The sequence below is a fragment of the Pezoporus wallicus genome, unplaced genomic scaffold (assembly GCF_028554395.1).
Source record: "Pezoporus wallicus isolate ANWC-B61680 ecotype Strahan unplaced genomic scaffold, APGP_CSIRO_Pwel_v1 contig_3710, whole genome shotgun sequence".
In the NCBI taxonomy this organism is placed as follows: Eukaryota; Metazoa; Chordata; class Aves; order Psittaciformes; family Psittacidae; genus Pezoporus; species Pezoporus wallicus.
In genome coordinates this window covers 3,840,649-3,863,269 of record NW_026640315.1, presented here as the reverse complement: position 1 = coordinate 3,863,269, position 22,621 = coordinate 3,840,649, and the positions used below count along the sequence as shown (strand labels likewise).

General features: G+C 39.2%; 1 protein-coding gene across 5 annotated transcripts in view; it reads right to left on the bottom strand.

Moving 5' to 3' along the window:
• The window catches only part of CEP112 (centrosomal protein 112), a 183,394-nt gene that overhangs the window by 64,073 nt on the left and 96,700 nt on the right, over positions 1-22,621 (bottom strand). For 4 of the 5 annotated variants that reach the window (XR_008973402.1, XR_008973403.1, XM_057418590.1 and 1 more), the window contains exons 20-22: positions 20,179-20,409; positions 5,817-5,879; positions 1,560-1,709 (exon numbers count right to left, since the gene is read on the bottom strand). Coding sequence is in view for 3 of the 5 variants with exons in the window: in XM_057418590.1 (XP_057274573.1) it covers positions 1,560-1,709; positions 5,817-5,879; positions 20,179-20,409 (444 nt within the window). In the remaining 2 variants the exon portion in view is untranslated. The remainder of the gene's footprint in view (positions 1-1,559; positions 1,710-5,816; positions 5,880-20,178; positions 20,410-22,621) is intronic. The other variant, XM_057418592.1, reaches the window with a different exon arrangement.

Below are 22,621 nucleotides of genomic sequence, written 5' to 3'. Positions count from 1 at the left end.
GCTTCTGTAAAAGTGGATTTCTCCCTTTGAAAGTAAATAATAATTGGAAGGTCTTACAGGAAGTCACTCAATACCATAGAAAGGAAATTGCAATGTGTTCCTCAATGTTAGTTTAAATCAATGTTATATTTAGCAAATGCCCGTATTTTAACCGTAGTATTTTTAATAGGTTCTACTATATTAAGTCTTCTCAAAGGCTTATGCTATATTAAGAGTTACTTTGTTTTTAGAATGTTTTTAATCACCCCTCAAAGTCTTCAGCTTGCCCTAGGATAGATGCTGTTCCTCATCTCCAGCGTATCTAGGATTCTACTTCCATGAAAACCAGTGTTTTTTGCCCCAAGCTAATAAAAGCAAAGTATTTGTACACATGCTCATCTAGAAGTATGTGTGGTTCTTAAAAATACAAAGTGATTGAGTATTAAAACCACCTCTTTCTGTTTCCAGAAGTATACACAGCAGTTTACCTTCCTAAGAATTTTCTGTTTGGGTACCTGGCTTACAGTAAATTCCATTAAATCAGTGGTTTCAAAGGAACATTTTTTAGCAGGACAATAGTAGTGATACTAAACAAAGTTCAGGAACTCCAAGGATAACATTTCCTCTAACTTCTTCCCCAAGCTGACCAAATCTGACAAAACATACTTGCAGCACCAGTGCTGAGACACTGCTCAGAAACCCTGTGCAGAAACCATGAGTTTCTGGATTTAACACCACTATTCATTGTTTGGCACTAGTAAATGTCTTTACAAAGAAAAAGGAAGGAATTTCCTTCTTCTATACAACTTTTAATGAAGTGTTTTTGTTGTCAGCCCTTGCAGATTGCATAGTTTTAACTTTTTCCATTGCTCTTTACTAGTCTGAAAGGAAAAGTGTTTAAAAACTGATTCTGCTTGCTTCTGCAGGTGGGATTCTCTGCAGTCGCTTTGAATCAAGATGTGAAAGCAGCAAGAAGCAGAGCCCAAATATTCAGAACACATAGTCTCTTAAAGCTTCTTTGGCACAGGACAGACAATGCAACTCTGATGCATCAGAAATCTAATGAAAAAAAAAGTTGTGCCTGAGAAATACTTTATTCCATTCATACCTAGCACAGATTTTGCATAGTTTTCAATGGAACGGAAGAACATACTTTCTTTCATTGTAGCCTTAAATGTGAAAGTTAAGAAAGTGTTGTGAAAACCAAGCTAAAGCCCGTGTCCATGTGGGCTCTCCTATTTTCACCTTTTTTTTCCAAGTACTAAAAGCACTCATATAAAGGTGCTGAAAATAAGTTAAAACATCTGAGTCAATACTAGAAGAAAGAGAACAGGAGAGTCTGAAGTATTTCACTGAAGTGGATGGATTAGACTCGCCAAACCCAAAGGTTTTATGCAGGCGTATGATCAGCTAGAGGAACGCGAGCCTGAGTCATCAGATACATCAAAGTCAAGGTCCAGTGAATGGAATTAGTGTGCGCTGTGTGAACAGGAATGATACCTGCATTCATCTGCCCACTGCAGAACTTTTAATTACACTCAAACAGCCAGTAGCATCAGTGACTAAAATCCCCAGATTACCTTGATTGCTCTGTCATTATCCATAATCAGCTGCTGCTTCTTATCTTCAAACTTTTGTACAACTTCCTGGAGCCGCTGCTCTGCGGCAAGCTGCTGCCGGCTGCTCTCCTCTGTCAGAGAGGAAATGGTTGTCTTAAGTTCAGCTATGATCTAAAAAGAAAACAGCATGCTAAATCTCTCTTCAGTTAAAGGCATGTACTTTGCATGTTTTTATGCTCGCTACAAGCATGGCATTGGCAAACTCTGCTGTGCAAGCTAAATAGTTTAAATTAACATATGACACACTAGCAAGCATGAAATTCCATGCAGAGAAAAGGAATAAAGCTGCAAATGACAAAAACTGCTGAACACAAAATATTTGGAAGGGTTTTCCACTATGACATTCCAAAATATTTACTCATGAGAACAAAGCACATCTGTGATCTTTAGAACAGAGCATGCTTCCAGCCTGCCACTGCACTGAAACCAGCAGTGCAAATTCACATGGTGGTTGTGGTGTTTGGATACTTTATAGCTTGAGACTTGATACTGCAGGGAAGAAAAACACCCACATTTACATATTGGAGTGAAATTTAAACTTGATAGTGAAAACTTCTGAGCTGCTGAAAGGAGTATATTCTGCTTGGCAATACAGTGGGGACCTGACTCAATGTCCAGGACCCTTAAACCAGCCCTTTTACGTGAGTCGCTCATGATTTGTTGAAATGTACTTGTTTCACCTTTTTTATCACTGGGAAAAGTCATAACTAAACCTGATCCTTTCGGCATATTTACAGAATTTTATGCTGACATGTCAACACCCAGCAAAGCACTTAAACATATGGGAGAGTCACTGACTTCAATGTATATATGCAAGCTTAAGGTTAAGCTGCTGTAGCAGCATAATATAGTCTAATTCTAAGAACGCTTCAGCACACAGGCAAGTCAGGGAGGGATTACAGAGTGCTCGGACCTCTGTGTTTTCAAGGCCTCCTCTTTGGTAGAGAAACATTAAGATATATTAAGGACACGGTTCTTTAGGAAAAAAAAATGGCTTTTAAACACTACTACTAGGATAGGACTAACATAATAAGAGAGATGCTACAAATGAAGGTACTAAAATCACAGAGGAAGGGAAACAGGACTGATTGAAGCTCTACAGAAAACTTAATTCTCTGTTTTACTACCTGAAAACCTAAGAGAGTAACAGAGTAAAACCTACATGGATATTCCTGTATTTCTTTTCTAAAACCAAATACATATTAAGTAATACAATACACCAATTAAAAGCAAGGCTATTAATAAGATCAGTGTGCCAAAGTGTAGAGATTATCTGGGTAGGTGTAACTCTTTAGGAAGAATTAAGCAGTGTCACTGGGTTTGCAATTCAGGCCATCATTCAGCTGCCACAATTTGCATAAATTTGGCTTTTTTTGGTATGTAACCACTTATACGGATCATATAAAACCACATGAAATATTAAGATAACAACTTGAAGCCATGCAAACCTGTAACAAACCCTTTCATATAACACAAAAATGAGATTTAAAGCTTTGACTAGGTTAAGTCCCTGGGCTCGCACAGGAGTTCTGAAATGCATGCGAGGCAATTTCAGCATGAACTGATGGAGAAAGATGTGCTTTGTGCAGTGCTTTTCAGAGGAAAAAAAATATCTGTTTACTTTGTATAAACTTCAGAGGAAATGTCTTGAAATCTCTCCTCTGTGTGGGTGTTAAAAGTGAATGTTCCAAGAGGCCACAGAGAGTAAGATTAGACAGATGTCAGCAACATGGCCACAAGAAAAGTTGCAACTGACCTATTATTAATACTGAGCTACAAACCCCCCTATGTCCAAGTAACTTTGGGGGTTTGATTCAAGCCCACTAAAGTAAAGACATTCAGACACCAGGGTGAAACTCCTTTATTGTGCCAAATAGCCCTGATGCATGATGTATGTGTTGTGTCTGCCACTGAGAGCACGGAGGGATGCCAGCTCTGGCCACTGCGTCTATCTCTCCCCAGTAAGAGAACAGTGTATTAGCTACAGCAATGCCTAGCTTGAAAAAAAGAGAAAGTCTCACATTTTCCCTTTTGAGACTATTCCACCGGCCAAACAATTTCAGTCTTACAAAATTCATTATGACATTGAGGTTAAATAGTTATTACCTTGCACCTAGGGGTTCCCCCTGCAACAATTACAGCAATTTCGCTCAGCCTTTGTTTAAAACATTCAGAAAGGCTTAAATTATTAAATTAAATTATTAAATGCTTCTATTCCATCTCTCTTCAACAAATGGACCAAGACCCATTTTTGTATTGATAGTAAACTATGTCTGGCACAGAGAGGCTGACTGATCACACTCACTAGGCATGACAACAGCATAAAAATGACAAGAGGTAAAATAGAATCAGCAATGAAAGTGTTCTCTTCCTTCAGGTCTGGCATGCAATAAATGTTACTTTTTGAGCTTTGTAATTTTTCTGCTATTCAGGTTCAGGTGGCAAGATAAAAAAATGGGGGGTGTTGGGTTTTGTTTCTTTCTTTCTATGTAAGGCCCTCAACAAATTATTAAAAGACATTTAGGAGAGCATCTTCTCTGATGTATCACAGAATCATGGAACCGGTGAGAGCAGAAGGGTCACCAGAGCTAGCTGCTCAGTCAGGTTTTGAGTGTCTCCAAGGATGGAGACTTCACAATCTCTCTGTATGCAAATACGTGCACAGAAAATATAAATCAGGATTTAGAAATATAATGTAAAAACTTATTTACCAATGATTCTGATAAATGCAGTGAAAAAAATGTAGTGTGTAGCAGTGATAGCCCAATAAACTTCAGGGAAACAACTAAAGTCACAGTTTGGACAGGTGATACAGAGACTCAAAGGTAGCCAAAAAACTTAAATCTTGTGTTTTAATAAATTGTGGTAAACCAGTAAAGTTTGCAGTTTCTTGTTATTGTCTCACTGATCACTTCTGCCCAGTTTAGAGGCCTCTCAACCATTCTTTGCAGTGTTTTTATTGATTTTTAAAGAGCATTATCAGACTATTATTACTACTGCTGAAAACACACTTTGCAAGTGCAGGCATTCTGCTGTGGTTGGGAGGAATGAGAAGAATGACACCTTCACATAAAACCTCGTGGCGATTTTCTTACTATTAAAAGCTTAACTTCTGGTTGCATCTCCATCAGTTTTCACACTTCAGTATTGCCTATCAATCAAACTGACAGCTGGAATATTTCAAAATCATCCTGTCTTCTCATTTTTAAGTATATATGTAAATTCAACACCCATCTTCATCTTCCATGTTCAAAGGACAACTCTGAAGAACAATAACTCACGTCAAACTCACTTTGCTTTCAGGACACTGACACTCTTCAAAGTGCTATTTTGGGCAGAAATGCTGAAGGGCCTAGGAGCAATGATGACCACGGAGATGGCAGAACTGGGAATGCCATTCTGCCATTGGCTGCGCTGGAAACCACCACCTTGTAACACTAAATGCAAGCCCTGGTTGTGTGAATGTTCCTGATTTTATGAGATGAGCTGGTTAACACGGCACTTCACCTTCCCTTCCCACTGACTGGGGGAGGATTCGGACCTCTTGAGTGCTCAGGAGATGAAAAAGTAGGTTGCTGGAGCACACCTCTCCTGTGAAGACAGGCTGAGAGAGCTGGGCTTGTTCAGCCTGGAGAAGAGAGGCTCCAGGGAGACCTTAGAGCAGCTTCCAGTGCCTAAAGGGGCTACAGGAAACCTGGAGAGTGGCTTTAGACAAGGGCCTGTAGGGACAGGCCAAGGGGAATGGCTTTAACCTGCCAGAGGGGAGACTGAGATGAGTTCTTCGGCAGAAGCTCTTCCCTGTGAGGGTGCTGAGGTGCTGGCACAGGGTGCCCAGAGAAGCTGTGGCTGCCCCATCCCTGGCAGTGTTCAAGGCCAGGTTGGACACAGGGGCGTAGAGCAAGCTGCTCTAGTGGAAGGTGTCCCTGTTCGTGGCAGGGGCAGGAGCTGGATGAGCTTTAAGGTCCCTTCCAACAAAAACCAGGCTGGGATTCTATAAAATTTTGAACTCAAAAAACCACCACCCATATTTTCTAGTCAGCTTTAATGCTCTTTCTTATTTGAAAGGTTAAAATCAGTACGACAGACACTGGATTGGGAAATGATTATGGCTTCTCTTTATCATCAAGCCCTACAGTTCAGAGCAGAAATAATTACGCTTCTCATCAAGTTTCCAAATCAAATGCGTTCACCTGAGGTTCCTGTCTTCTCGCTACCTACCTGCGAGGATTTAGCCAGCTTCTGACTGTACTCCTTTTCAGCCTGCTTTAGCCGGCAGTTTGCCTGAAACACACACAAAAGGCAACCAGATTAGCTCAGATGAAGAACGTGTACAGACACTTTGCCACCGACCCCTCCGCTTGGCACCTCATCCACATGCCTATCGCGGAGCGGCTGGGACCCGCGCCAACTCCAACGCCCTTTTGTGGCAGCCAAAAAACCGCGAGGGCTTGTCTTTGATCTCGGGCCAACTATTCATCACTTGAAAGAGGGGAGAAATTGTACCTCTGCTGCCAATTATTAGAAAAACATAAAGACTTCTGCAGATTAAAAACCAGAGAGTGAGTGAGTGGGGGGGGGGGGGGGGGGGGGACGGCAACGCACACAGGAGTTTATTGGGGTGACTTTGTTTCTGAATGCAGGGAGAAGCAAAGGAGAAAGTCCCAGGCACGGGGACATGGAGGACACAGCTTCATGTCTCAGCCTGGTGCCTGCAACTGCCTTTTGTCCCATTGGGTGTCCCTACCTGTTTAAAGGTGGCGATTGCACTGAAAATCGACCCAACACACAGCTGAACCAACTGGGAGCTCCTGGACACCCAGTTCTTTCCTGCTCCTAGCATTTTTTTCCACAACTTGAAGATAAAGAAGAGAGCAAACTGAAAACAAGGCAGCTTTGTCATATTGGAACCCAATGAGCAAGTATTTCTGTAACTGTGAGGAAAGCAGCTCTTTTTTTTTTTTCTCACATCATTTAATCTCAAAAATAATTCAATAATACTAACAATTTAAAACAGATTCAATTTCATTTCAGAGCACAACTCTGATTTGTATTTTTCCTGCAAAATGCCATGGCATTATATTGATAGAGCAGCCTCAAAACACTGTCCTCGGATGAACTGCTGAACACTCACATGTTCTTGGCTCTAAAGTTTGAGGACAGGTGTCTAAGAGAACTATTTTCTGAGGGGGGCAGGATATTACAAAGTCGAGTCCTGAAGCAAATTTAAGCTGATTAAGTTTTCAAAATCTATCTGACCTCATGTTCCAATCTTTGATCTGTCGTCCTTAGTTTTACGGCACAGCATCCAGCACACAAACACATGCTCTATCAGCTGCCCATGTGCCAGTGTGTGTTTTGGGGGACCACAGAAGCCAAGGAGACCCCCCACCCCAAAGCCTCTGAACCCTGCTTGGATCCAGCTGCAGGACTGAAACTCCATGTCTGCAAACACCAGGGATTTCAGTCAAGCAAACACTCTTATTGATTTTACTGGACTATAAATTGAGGAGCTTAAAGTTACAGAGTGTGTTTGCGAATCACCACTGGGGTTGATAGGGCTCAAATCATCCTGTGCAATCCAGGCAGTTCTGTATGGTGCAGCTTAATATAAGTATATTACAGGCAGTTAAAAATAATCTTAAAGCTGTACATGATACTACAATTTAAGATTCTGAATCCCTTCAAATTCTGAGATTATGAAGTTCTTTGAGGTCCATACGTCATCTGTTTGGTGGTACTAAGAAACCTACTGAGAATTAAACCCAATTCTTATCAAAGCCAGTTAATCAAACCCAATCAAAACTGTGTATGCATGATTTTTGAGAACACATGTTTTTTGTTGTTTTTTTTTTTGTATAAATAGAGATAATGGCGCTATTATTGTTTTAAAACAGCATATACAAGAATTCTGGAGTACCAACCAAATGCAATTCCACTCCCACATTTATCATCTGAAGTGTGCCACAAACACTGCAGGGGCATATTGTGGGGTTGCATAAATGAAAAGAGAGCAGTAACACAAAAGGGGTTATGCCAGAGAACTCTGTGTGTGTTACATTTCCCTTTGTATTCAGGCTGACCCATGTTAACACTCCTTCCACTATTGTCTAGGTTCAGATTACGTTTTACCACCACTGCATATCATCAAGTGCCTGAATCTGCCAGTTTATCTTTAGGGAAAGAAAGTAAAAATATAAATTACAGTAATAATATAAATTGCTGTTACTCCCAGAGAGATACCATTCAGCAAGCACCGCAGAGAAGCTCACATTACAGCTGCTCTCACTCAACTAGCCTGGGGTAAAAGACTTCATCTTTCATAGAAGCAGCTTTATAACCTCCTGAACCCATAGAAGAAATCCCAATAAATAATAAGAAACCACTCATAAGTTCCATAAACAAATTGGAAATGGTTTGTGCACACTGAGTAGAACCAGGATGACCTCTGATAGACATGAAAGAGGCCAGCCAAAAGAAAGATATGCCAAATTTCTGTGCTTTAGTCCTAACTGAAAGCAAAGAAAGTACATCCTACCAGTTTATTTAAAGGGAATTATGACATTTTATTTTATAATGCCTTTAACAAATACCAATTAGCAAAATATATATGCAAGTTGTCTCCCAGTCATCAACCAACCACAAATTAGTGCATTCACTGCAGTCCCAAACATCTTCATTTGAGGGGTCTGATTTTCAGAAGTACTGAGCTACCAAAGCTGCCACTGGAGATGGTGACAACACATTTAGAACAGCTCTAGCTTCTAAAACTGGCTGTATCCCGACCCTGTGGCACTAACAACTACTGCCCCATGCTGACTTCAGCTTTTCTTTTGGATCTGTAACACCGCACAGGTCTTGCATCATCACAAACTGCACAGGTAGCACCAGGGAAGCTCTGCAGAAGCAGCTACCATATGTGACAGCACACTGGCCAGCTGAGAAGAGCTAATTCATGGCAATGCACAGGAACACTCTTTTCCCTCATCTTTTACTGCAGACATATAAAACTTTTCCCTTTTTAAAGCCTGCAACTAACCTAATTTAATACCTCTTGCCTATAGGCTGTTGCTTTGCAGCCTAGGGAGGCATAAACCTCCTCCCCTGGGGCACATACAGCACTGCTACACACAAAAAAGCACCTTTTTACCTTTTTTTTTGAAAGGAATGACTTACAGCAAAGTAAATACACATAGCTGAATACTGTGAACATCACAGGGGATTTATATTACATTTATCTTGACAAGTGAGCAGGTTCAAAATGGCCTGGTATACACAAGCAGCAGTTTCCTTTTATAACAGGCTGCTCTGCTCATGCATTGTATGAAGCACAAGCTGCTTCTGTATTATTTTAAGGGCATTCCCTCACTTGCAGGTTACATGCTATTTCAGAAACATAATGAATAAGAATCCAACTGGAAGGTGAACATTTGGAGGGTCAGCCAGTATTCATTAAAGTCTAACTCTTTTTATAGAGATGGGCAGCGCTGCAAATAGAGTTAATGGTCTTAAACTAGTTTTCCGTGTGCGAGAGGCAGCTGTTGGAATTCACACTTGGCAAAAACTTGTCAGAAATATCAATTGCAATATCCATTCTTAGAATAAAAAGGTTTCAATTGGATAAGCCATAGAGGAATTCCACCGATTCAAAAATTAACTTCTGTTTAGTTTCACACGGTTAATACATATTTTAGCTGAATTATCTGATTAGGACAATTTTACATGCAGTTACTCTGTATTACAGAGTGAGGACTTTTGCATTAAAAAGATTATGTCCTTGTTACAGTTAATTGGGTTTAAAAACCAACTATAATTCTATAACAAGCCTCAAAGCATCATATTGTCGTTGCTGAGCAAAACTGCACTGACTTCAACAAAACATTTCACGTGAATATTAAAGCTGATTTTAGCACTGGAGACGTGGTATCTGAATTAGTGTCTGCTATTCTAACATGAGCTGAGCATCAGTGTTTCCTTTCATGAAACAGAACAGCAGTGCTAAGAATAAAAGAGCAAAGGATCTATGGTGTGACCACACCATGAAAGCATACCATGTCCTACCCGAATTGCAAAGTTTCTATATGCTATTTTTAAGGTATATGATGCATTAAAGGGGACTTTTCTAGTTCTACTTGATGGATTGCATGCCCTGAACAGCCCCAGGGGCTGCTCACCAGCACAGTGTCAGTAGTAGCTCTGGCTGCACTGTGGGGTTGGCAGGCACACGGACAACTTCATCCTCCACCAACATCCATGAAGGCGTTGAAGACGTCTTGAATGATTATCAAAAATGCAGCTGTTGAGAATTTTCTGGAGCAGCCCAAATCTGTGCACAGGGACATGGTTTTAGTGGGACTTGGCAGTGTCTGGTTTACAGTTGGACTCAATGATCTTAAAGGTCTTTTCCAACCTGAACGATTCCATGACTCGTTATCTTCCAGCTTTGGAATGGTGATTTTTGGCTGGAAAGTTAGACTGCAATCATGCACAAAATTAACAGGAAAACTAATTCCTGCAACCCAAATGCACATAGATCTGTAGGAGTTAAGGATGCATAGGGAAATCCTGTTCATCTATCTATGAATTACAGTTTGTGACTGGTTCAGTGGTGTTTCAGTTTGATTTCAATCTCCCAACACAGAAAACCCTTGCAAACATAACTCTCATAAACTAGAGGGTTATATATATATACATATATATATACACACACACTCATACTCACTAATAGGCAGCTTTAAGAAATCTGTTTAGGGTACTAGCTATGAAAGAGTAATTCTTTCAAAATGCCTGCAACTAGCTAAATGATGGCCGTACAGAGGCTGATCCTCCGTAATTAGTTAGATAAAAGTGTAAGCAAACTGGGGGGGAAAAAAAGAAGAAGGAAAAGAAAATCAAAGGGTGGGGGAAGGAGAAGAAAGAAAACTTGCTCCAGGGAAGAAGCAACTGTTCTCTGATGTGCAGCAAAGAATTTAACATCAAAGAACTAATGTAAATGGGGCCCATTTACCTTAAAAAACAACACACCACTCCGCATTCTGGAATATTTCTATTTAAGTTTGACAGTATTATGCTTTGTACTAAAATTCAAGATTGTGTAATTTGACAGATGTCAAACGAAAATGACCTTCAGGATGGCGAACTGGAGCAATTTTTGTTATTAAGCATGTTAAACGGCTCTGTACACTATCTGTTTAAACTCCAGAGATTAGCAGAGCACCTTTTAAGTTCATCTGATTGTACACAGAAATTTCATTTCGACCTCAAAGCCTGAAACATGTATTTTCCTCATGTACCTCTAATACCAGCAGTGGGGGACTCCCTATGCCAGTATCTTGTTCTTTCTACTGCTGTTCCCACCAACCAGATACCAAAAGGAAAAATGAATCTTTGTGTCACAGAGGAAATAGCAAACCAGTTCAAATATGTAATTTGAGCCACCCAAAAGACCATTAAAAATAGTTCAATATCCAAAATTATGTTAAGAGAATAATTAGCCAAGTACCAAATGACTTCAAGGGTTTTGAAAATGAATGACAGAAATCCCAAAATCCTATTAATATTCTATTTTCCATTTCACTTTTGTAGGGCTATAAATCTTTCTTTTCTCTTTTTTTCTTTAAACATATATCTTTAGGAGAAAAAAAACCCCACCCTGTCATTCATGTGCTGAGTACTTCTCACTGGGAAAAGAACAAGAATGAATAGAAATGAATTTGACACTCTACCTGTACTGAGAATTGCCTTTCTGCAGTGTATTGCAATTCTCTGCTTAACAGGGGCCTACTGAAGAGCTGCTTCTGCAATTCATGCCTTAGGAAATCTCTGATTTCCAGTCTTTCCATTTAAACCAACAGTGTATTTGTAATTATCCTCAAATTCTGTAGAAAAATTAAATACAGACATTTGTCTTCTATGAGACTTAACTGCATGGAGTCTGATGACAATTCCACCATCCTTACCCTCATATGTAATTACTTCATCTAAATGGATGTACTGAGCACCTAAATATTTCCCAGCATCATTAATACTGATTTTTATTCAAAACTGTAGTGAGCCAGGCACCTTAGTTAACACCAACTACAAAATTTGGCCTAAAATACAAGCCTTGTATACAATACAAGGTTTTAAAACCAGGCTAATAGTGGGGGTTTGCCACATGAAATTGTTCAATGCCTTAACTATACTTTATACAAGATAGTACTGATGCAAGCACCAGGCATTTAAAGGACAGACAGGGAATTCTAGATTAAACTGAAGAGGTACTGTGACATTTTGCCAAAATATTGCTTCATTTGATAGGCATCAGGCTGGGGGATCTTGGGCTGCAAGAGCAAAGCAGGCCAGTTTCCCTTTGATTTGTTCTCATCAATCATCTGAGAAATGACTATCGGGGAAATCAATGTTGTATTTTGTGATGACAGAGATTCCTAAAATGAAAAGATTCCAATTATCAACGTACTCTATCATAATATATGTAATTGTTCTGCATCTACCATCTATCACGCCAGACAGTCTTGCTTGGGATTTCTTGTTAACTTCCCATTGATACTAACTTTTTTGTCAGTTCAGAGGCTTTTACATTATGGCACGATTCCTTCTCGCTCAACAGTCAAATAAGATGAACTGAGTAAACCTAGTGAAGATGTTGAGACTGCAACACTCTCCACATCAGGCCCAGTTTTCCCACAGCTACATGCCTCAATCTGGTACAGCACAAACACATTTCTGGATTACAATTTTTAGTATTTCCTGGTTTTCTTCTGGTCTTTCCAACTCAATTAAGATGGTTATTTAAAGTGGGCTTAAGATATTATATCACAAGTGGTGGCATTTTCCTTTTCAGAGCCTTAACAAGTAAAATATGCACCCAAAGAGAATTATTTGAGCCTTTACAAGCTGCCTTTATTCATCAGCAATACTGGGCACCTCACTTGCTCATGTGCACTCTGTCTTTCTCTCCCACTCTAACACAAAGAAGTTTACAGAATAGCTTGTATCACTCAGGCCCAGATGGTTTTGGTACCCAAACAGCTGACACCCAGTAGAATCACAAAGGGAAAGGCTATTAAACATCTTTGAAGATGCAAGTCAAAGCTAAAGTTTCCTCCCCAAATAGAAGGCGATGGTACCAAGATGTGACACTGATCCAGGATTTGAGTAGTCTCAGCTAAAGACTAGTATGTATAAGCTTTACAATACATGATTCTTTCAGGAACCAGAGATTTCTGAGACCCATGCACTTTATCATTATACCAGCTAAGTTTATATGCCTTGATTTTTGTCAAGAAGAGACTGTAAAGCTCCTGAAAGGACTGTAAAGGGATAAAAATGTGAGTTTTATTCTTTAGATTCTCCATTGCTGTTTTAAGTTGAATTTTGTGGCAATAACAAGCAAGTGTTAAGAAGATAATGACTAGGAAAAAATCCTACATATGTATCATTTTGAGAGAGAACTTTTTTAGTAGATAGAAGGAAAACTGGAAATGAAAGGACAGATTCAGTATTACTAAGTTAACTCGGTATTACTAAGTTACATCATTAAATGTGAGCCAAACAGAAGTTAAGCTTTGACAGTTGGAAAGACAAACAGCGAAAATACAACAAAATCCCCTAACAAATTTCTGATCTAAAGCAATCAGTGTTCCTTAGCAAGATTATGCTGTATTAGTTTTTGTAGTTTTAAATACAACAAAGCTTCCCCAAAAGAACGACAACTTCACGGAGCCAGAAGGCATTACCATCCCGATGACTAACTGTGCACAAGTCCAGCACAGTCCCAATTAAAAGAGAATGGAATATATTGCTCAATCATGAAAGCATTTAAAAACATAAATAAGACACTGCGAGACTCTTAACATTCCTAGTGTTTAATTATTTATCCATTCTCCATCCTGCAGCTGTAGGTCAGAATTGACTCCTCCGAACTAAATACAGGAGAGCTCTTGTGGGGATTTGTACCTTACTCATTTTCAAGCAAACACTCAAATTCATTTCAAATTCACACAAGAACTGCAACAGTTTCACCTAAATCAGATTTTCTACAAGTTAAACACCCCTCCTACACTCAGATGTGATTGTGAAACTACTTTGATCTCTGTTCCCAAATTTATTGCTCTGTGTAATCCATGACAAAATATAATGTGATTTACTGTATCTCTATATGACAGCCCAGCAGCTGACAGAACTTAATAATTTAGCATAAGAAAAAAACCTTCTGGCACCAAAATATACAAATCATAATTGAGGCACTTTAGTATCACATTACAATGAAGCATTCGCAGCCTGATCATAAGAACTTCAAAACAATTAGAATTCTTTCTCACTCATTTAATGAAGGTGGGTTTTACTCCGTGACATGTTCTGCAGCTGTAAGCCAGTCGTTTTGGAACACTTTTGTTTCTTCACATTAAAGACTCTGAAGGACTAATAATATCATTTTACCCCTTCCCTATTTCCCAAACACTCCTTCCCCTTCAAAAAAGGAGCGGGGGGGGGGGGGGGGGAAGCCACCTGCAGCTTTTCTCTATTATAAAGATATGAAGAAAGAGCAAATAAGTATAAACAATGTTTTCAAATTGTGCCAGAACGCAAACACATAATAAAGATGTTTTATATTAGTTTGTAATCTATTAGTTTGGTCTTGATAACTGAGCATTTTTTCTAGATAAAGCTATAGTAAAAAAATCAGATACCCAAATACTGACCTAAGCAGGGATGTGATGGACACTTTCCATGGGGCAGCTTTTGCTTTGGCTTGTGCTGACTCAGGTTTGGCGGAAATTTCCACTTAGTACTTACTGACTCCAGGCAACAAACACCAGTTACTGTTGTTTGCACAAACAAAAGCATGAACCAGCCCCACTAAAGTCAGCAGTTATGGCTGCAGGTACCAGCATCCAGCACTAGGGCATCAGTGTAGGATCTCTCCTCTCGCCCCTGGCTGGGCACCCAGAGCAGATGGTGCTCATTCAACAGTTCGCAAAGAATCTAACAATGAATTGGCCAAGTTGTTAAAAAATAAAAATAAATAAAAAGTAATCTCTCATTACAACCAGCTGGAATTACTGAAAAATAGCCAGTGTTTTTCCTAGTGTTATAGCATACCCTGGGATGTAAAGATAAGTAAAATTAGTGAATTAGAGAAAACTGAGCCTACATGCAATCAGCCTTCTCCAAAACACATAGTATGGTGAAAAAAAAGGGAGAGAATGAGGTAATGATTCATTTGGGCTTCAATTTGCTATAGATTAAACAATCTACACTTTTTGTGCTAATTCTTCTTGGTAAGAATTAGAGGCTCTTTAGCTTATTCATAGCTAAGGCTCAAGCAAAAGAATCTATGTAATAAATTCAAACTAACTTTTGAGAATTTTAGTCAAAAAAAGTGGCACATATACAACTGGTAGAGGTCCTGGATGTGTTCAGCAAGGAGAAAAACATACATCTACATTATAATTAGATACCGATTTAATGGTATCATTATACTCAGGAAGAATATGTGTCCACATTTTACGGTTGACCTATTTGCCCCCATGTAAATAACCAGGGTATCACCACAATGAGTGTGGAAATAGTTCATCTGGATGCTCACACAGATGAAGCTGTCTGTCCTATGGCTATTATTGTTCAAGTTAATGAAGTGAAAGGTGTCACTCAGATCAAAGGCTCCATTATGCTCAGAAGTCTACACAGGAACCTATGGAATTGTTGCAGAGATGGTCCCCTTCCCAGAAGGTCTTAATACAAAGATGAAATCATTTTTGGTAGTTAATGTAATGAAGAGTTGGCAGAGAAGAACAAGGGCTACAGAGACAGTATTGAACAATGTAAGCTAATGGAAAGCATGCAATACTTATTCTTTATAAGCAGAAGTAACTTAATCGCTTAGGGGAAACTCAATACTTTTAATAGAGTATCTCTTGGAGTATCTCTTTAATCTCTGAAGATGTCATATTTTCCCTTCATCTTCTATTTCTTTGCCAGTGTTGAACAGTGTGACATCATCTATATGAGTCCAGTGCCAGAACAGATACTGTGAATTAAAGGTATTCCTCCATATGCAGTATGAAAATATGCCCAATGAATACGTCCAACTGGACCCCATCCTAGGGCTGTACTAGTTAATTAATCCAGCATCACAAAGCTGATGCTAAAGGAAGGACTAACTTGCTCTCTGGAACACATTATTAGTACCTTATTTGCCAACTGCATGCAAGTAGAAGCTGCTCAAAAATGAAGCAGCTTCCAGTTATAGGCCACTGTCTTCCAATCATTGAAAAAGGCCCTGTTACAAAACCATGATATTAAACCAGAACTATTAAATAGAATACTTATTCTTAATTAGGGACGTGGTCACTTACACAGTGATCTTTGAATTCCCTCGGCATTTCAGTTTTATGTTGACTTCCCACCAGATGTAGGTGGAGTTATTGCAACAGGTACAGACTAGAAAACATTGTAAATGTCCATACTTACTTAAAACAATAGGAATCTCAGACTACAACTAACTGCTCCATCATTAAAGTCTTCAAGCATGACTTGCCTTGCTCTGGGCAGGTTGCACTGCTATTTTGGAGTCCTGTCTCTCCAGATTGAAGTATGTTACAACTGCCCTGATATCAGAAGAGCTGCAGCTCAGAAACTGAAGTGTTTGACTTTTTTGACTACAGCTTCATCCTGTAATTAAATCTCCTCTGTGTTTAGTACAGTCAATACACAAAAATGTCAATTATTTCTCCACAAGAAAAGCAGCACTGGAAGAGAATTAGATGTTCCTGGAACCTATGTAAAGATTTAACATGATGACTCAAGATACCTATTTAAACACAGAAAAGAAGTCAATAAAAAGCTAAATGTTGAAAATCATTTAGAGAAGAAAAAAACCTCACCACACCTTTTTGTCCCACTCCAATTTACTCATGTGTGCTGCTCAAAGAACTTTTCTATGGGATATTTTCATTGTTCCAAGGTTGCTTCCTTGGAGCATCGTTAGCATGTCTACTGATCTGCTCGGGTTGTGCTTTCTGAACACTCATCTTCTTTGCCAAGAAAATATCACAGTTGAACATTACAAACAGTGGTGTTAGCCAAGCCTCACATCTGCACACAGTTAGAAACGCAGTTTGTCTCTTGCTTTTAGCAATTTCTGGCAAACCTGAAAATGCTCATCAGCTCTGTGCAGTCCATTACACCTGGCTGATTCGTGTTTGTGCCGTAAGTGCTGCTGATGCAACGTACAACACACCTGCCTCCTGCTGAAATCAGTCATTAGTGGAATCCAACTACAGTACTCTGCATACCCTAATATGTTTATTTCTTTAACAGTGTATGTTTTGTTTCATTATAATGAGATATAGAGTCAAATAAAAGAAATAAAATTACCATCACATCAGAAAATGTGATAATCATTTGATACCATGCAGTGCAAGTGAATTAAATCTATTCTTTAAATGTAAATCAAAATCATTATGCTTGAATACAAGTCTGCTTCTGAAATGATATTTAAGATTTCTGAACTAATAGTCAAGAAATAAATTGGAGCTATTCTGAAGTCATTTTTATGTTAGAGACAGATAACAGATATTATGGAAGTACTGAAGTCCTCAGACCATGGTAAGTGCAGTTTCAATTTCTCCATGCTATCAGCTTTGTCTCATTTATGTCCAGCATGGCTTACCCGACCTTAAGGACATTAACATTTGTTATCCTTACCCGAGAAGGTGGGTATGTGTTCTAATATAACTACCATGTTACATCTCAAAAGGTGAGCAATAAGATGATTACATGTGACTGGGCCACAGCACCTGATCCAGCAAAAATCAAGGATGAAGACGAATTCCTGCCCTGCCCCAGCAAGAGCAGAGCAGCTAGAGGGAGGTGTCACAAGCAAACCTGACTCGACTTGGGGAAATCGGTTTAACTTATTACCAATCAAATCAGGATAGTGAGGGATGAAACCAAATCTTAAAACACCTTCCTCCCACCCCTCTCTTCTTTCCAGGTATCCTGGTTTTGTTTGGGATATTTATTTTCCACAACACCTGGCTTAACTTCACTCCTGATTTCTCTACATCCTTCCTACTTATCATTCCCTAGGGACTGGGCGATGCAGCAACTGTCAAAAGATACTTGCTTTTAAAATCACAGGTTCAAAAACATTACTGTAGTATGGTTATTGAACAACTTTCTAGCATTATATGCTGGAATCACTAACAAAATCAAATGCACACTACAATAGACAATGTACTACCTTTAAAGCTGAGATTTTTTAAGCAAGAAAAAACTAAAGACCTCAGTAAATGATGTGTCCCTAAGACTGAAAAGCTGTCTACAACTACCAACAACTATTTAAGTGTTCAGTGGGCTTGCAATGAAAATTTTTCCTCTATCTCTGCTCCCTTCTCCCCCTTCACATCCCCACTGGAGCAGGGATATGGGGAGGGCAATGCCATCGGAATTCTGTACCTCCTTCTACTCATTTTTACCTTTCACTTAAGTGCCAGCCATTTCATTTCTATTTGATCATGTTCATGTGAACAACAGTGCACAATTACACAAAGCAATCCACACAGAAATCACTGTTCTAACTCACAAAACAGACCACAAGGATGAGATCCTTCACTTGGGAATGGCCTGACCTTCAGAAAATATGGACAGTCAGATGTTCCAACCGTAGCAGTGAAATTCAGCTTCCCCTTGGATTTTTAAGCAATCTTTAAAGAATTGGCAAGGGAAAAAAGTAAATTCAGAGGAGAATTTTTTCTCCCAGATTATCTTAAATTTCAGGACAAGAAGATTCACTAGAAAAATAAAAAGACTTTTAAAAACAAGACTCATGCTGCAAATAAGATGCTTTTTTCCCCCCTTCCTTTGATGAAGGAGATTTTATCTGAGTGCTGTGGACTTTAATAGGATCAAGATTTGAACTAGGTTAGCTGAAACTGTAACTTTTGAGCTGTAAATGGAGCTTGCTCTCTAAGCTACTTTGACTTTTGGACTTTGCAGCCAATTTCCACAGCTCTACATATGGAAGACAGAAATGAAACAGAAGGGTAAATGAAGATTTGAAGGTACTGCAGGGTATTTTCACGTGTCTGTGAGAGACTTTCCATCAGAAGTACCTTTTTCCCCTCCTCTTCTCTTTTACTCAACATGTGCTCTTCTCATTAGAAGTAAAAATAGGGAAGTAGGTTAAATAATTAAAAAAATTCAATAGAAGCTAATATAGCTTCAAATTAGCAATTTCTTTGGAAAAATAGGAAAAAATCCACCAAATTAAAAAAAATAGTATTTCTGACAGAACTGACAATTCAAGACTATTAAAGATATTGCCGCATGAAGGATTATTTGTAACTTTAATTTGAGGATGTAAAGAAGTTAACTTTTCTTTTGCTATACTACACATGTAAAAAAAGATCAAAGAAAGAAAAGAATTGAGATTCAAATTCCATTTTTAAGCAAAAATGACAATGTCTTCCTGAGTTAAAATTAATCCTTTAATGATGAATTTCAAAGGTTTAAATACTTTCTGTGACCTTGGCTTTAAATAATTATGCCAAGCGGAGCTTTCCTTACATTCAGAAAAGATTGTGAATTGTTGATCACAGCCATTTTAATGGCTTCAGGCTGGCTGATTTCCAACATAATCCTCCAAACGCTGCTTAAAATTACAGACCAAGAACCTGACGCAGGTAAATGAAATGTCACTTTCACAAAGGCTGTTCAAACACTCTATGTGGATTGTTAATTTGTGCCACTGTATTTCGCTTTGCAACAAAATGTATTATTTATTACATTAATGCATGTAAAAGATACCTCAACAACTATCTGCTTACATATACACAGTGTCTACTATAAATATTAAGTAAGGGTTTTTTTTAGTTTAGCTTTTGAAAGAAAACTCACATGGTTTAGTTCATATCATCCTGAACGCAGGGAAATACTTCAATTCAGACCCCAGTACAACAAGGTGATGTGCAGTCAGCGACCCCAGTGCACAGGGAAGCCTTGATATATTTGTTATCTGATGTAACACTAATCTCTATTCTCAAGCCTTTCACAGAGGCCTTGCTCACCCCATGCACACAGGCAGAAGTAGACCAACCATTGTTACCATCTCCCAATTTCCTTGCCTGAAATTTTTCCTCCGTAAGAACTTTCCCTCTTTTTAAGGGAGGAAAAAGCTTGGTTAGATGGAACTGCCCTTTCTACTGCATCTATTCCAGCAAAGGAAAAGTAACCAGCCTAGTCCTTGGCTGGCTTTGCCTTTGAAATCATACGGATTTTTCAATCCCATCATCTCCCAAGTGCTGTGGTCGCTCCTGTTCCACACTCCCCATGGCTTGAAGGTGCTGCCCCAGCTCTGCTCACAGGGAGAACAGATACAGCAGCCACTGCTGCCCTTCACAGGCACGGAGAAGCCATGCTTGTGGCATCCAATATCAGATCTAAAGTACACATCTGTTCTTCCAACTCAGGTGACCCCTAAACAGTTTTCCTCAGTGAAACTTCACTTGTCTGCCTTTCGGTGTGATTCCTCCCCTTTGGCCAGACCACAAGAAGCAAAGCTATATGAACCTCTCACCTTATCTAAAGCCTTCTCCGTTTCTGCTGTATGTATCCTTTTCAGGTCTAACATATTTTTTTCTGCCTCCACTTTCAACTTGTTCAGTACCACCTCATGGTCTCGAGCTGCCCTCTGCTTCTCCTCTTCCCACTGATGGCCCAGCTCCAGCAGCTGCTGCTTCCGCTGAGTGTTCACCTGAATAAGCTCTTCCTTCAGTTTGCAGATTTGGTTCTCCATATCACAGATAACCTGAAATAAAGAAGAAACAAAGTGTAAAAAAAACCCCACACCTACAAAACCAAACCCACTTGATTTTCTCAGGCTGTCAGCTGGGGTAGGGAGCAGGCTCAAAGGATTCTCTATCCTTTTTCTTGGCTTACTGCTCTTCCCCTTCTCTTCATACATGCAGATGAATACAGATCCTCCCTGCCTAAAGCATACATGGAGCAAGATCTACCTTTTTGGAGGAGGTGCCCCATAGTTTGTGTCCCATATAATCACTACATATACTGTCCGTTATGTAATGTCGTAACCCTAACCATGTTTGTTTTTTTTCCCTTAAGAAATGACCTGCTGACTTCTAATAAGATACCAGCGTATCATCAATCATTGCTACAGATTATAGACTGTATTTCATCATAATGTACACAAGGATTGTATCAAAGAACGTCCTCCTCTGGGTGAGGAACCAGAACACGCTGAGAGGATGACATGGACCAGTGCAGGGAACCATTCAATCTCTGCAAACACAATATAGATAAGATGCCCAACCTTCAAAATGCAAGAGACAGACTTCAGAATCTACGACCCTCTGACATTACCCTTCAGTTCTTGGGAGCAAACTATGTTGTGGGATGCAGAAGGCAGAGCGGTAGAGCGGCAGCAGAACAGTATCTCACTGCCTGCCTTCCATGGGGGACCTCAGGAGGGCGAAGAATGAAATCTATCTCCAGTAAAGCTGTGTTACTCCTGGATTATATAGAATACACATTGCTGCTGTGCAGTAGCAGTAGAGTATACATTTATTACTTTAGATTTACACTTCCAAGTAACTCTTATTGGTCACTTTTCTAAGTGTATGTCTTCTGTAGCTTCTCAAATGCAGTATAAGAGCATTGCATCTGGACGTTGCAGATGCCCTTACAAGTAAGTGGAATGTGTGATGTTGCAAGCACATGTATGTTTTCATTCATAAATTAGGAAAATGAGCATCTTCCCTAAAAGCCTCACACAGCATTCTCCCCTTTCCCTCCCTGCTTCACAAGTAACTTTGCAGCTCCCTGGAATTCCTTCCTAAAGGATGTGACAATATAGAGATGAGAGACTGATGTTCTAGCAAACAAAGGTAGGCGACTCAGCTCCAGTTTATTAAAGGTTTCACAAGAAAGTCCGATGAAAATTACTGTATGTTTAAAGATCCCATTGCCCTGGAATGTCAGTTACTGATTCTAGAGCCCTGATCTCTCCAACTCCTATTTTTCCTCTTCAGACATTTTTAATATACTACCTGTATCCAGCTAAACCACCTATTTGCAGTTTCTGAGAACCACATTACTACAAAGCTTTGAAAAAGAAACATTCATTTCTGGCCAAAGTTGGGAAGTGAACGACTATCAGATATATCGCCTTGTATATTAATATCCCAAGACAGATTGTTATAAATACTGTGATCTGAGAGAGGAAAATCGAGGCTTGAAAGTCTGCCTAGTTTTTTCCAACTATTTGAACTCTATGGTGTAATAAAAGACATGTTGATTCCCCTCAAACCTTCAGCTGTGTCCTTCAACTATCACAGCTGTAATATGTATTAAATAATATCAACCATCTCAGAAACTTAGCACAGGACTGACTTTTGCTTCCATGCTTTCCTAATTACTCACTGGCATTATTCCCTACTATGTCAAAGGTAAAATTGTGTGTGTGCATGCGTGGAGATGGAATGAGCACATCATTTGTATACAGAAGTATAACACAGGCCACATATTTCAACTCTATCAGCATTATCTCAAACATATGTTTCATATAGTGTAATCTGCACTAGATCCTTTCCTTCCTTTCCTGATCTTTTCCTCTACATATGTTTAATTGTTTTATTAAATCTGTATACAGACTAAAAATGTAAAGTGCATTTTAGTTTGTAATTATAATCTACAATGTACTTTTGTAATTCTTTCAGAAAATGATTTAATCTCAAGAGCATAAAAGGACAGCCTAACTAGCTTTTACTAAACCTACGCAATACTAAGTCAACGGAGTTAATAACTCCAGTTTCTATGGGATGATACAGTCCAAGTTCTTACCAGACATACATAGACTTTGGCTTTTTTAATAACTGTTCCAACTCAAGTCCTGCCTGGAACAGTAACAACTATATTCTCATCTGAGAGCGCTCTTTTGGAGAACTCATTCCCCCTCCACCACTGCTTTCCTTTGGTTTTTATTCCTTCTTTTTAAAACAAAA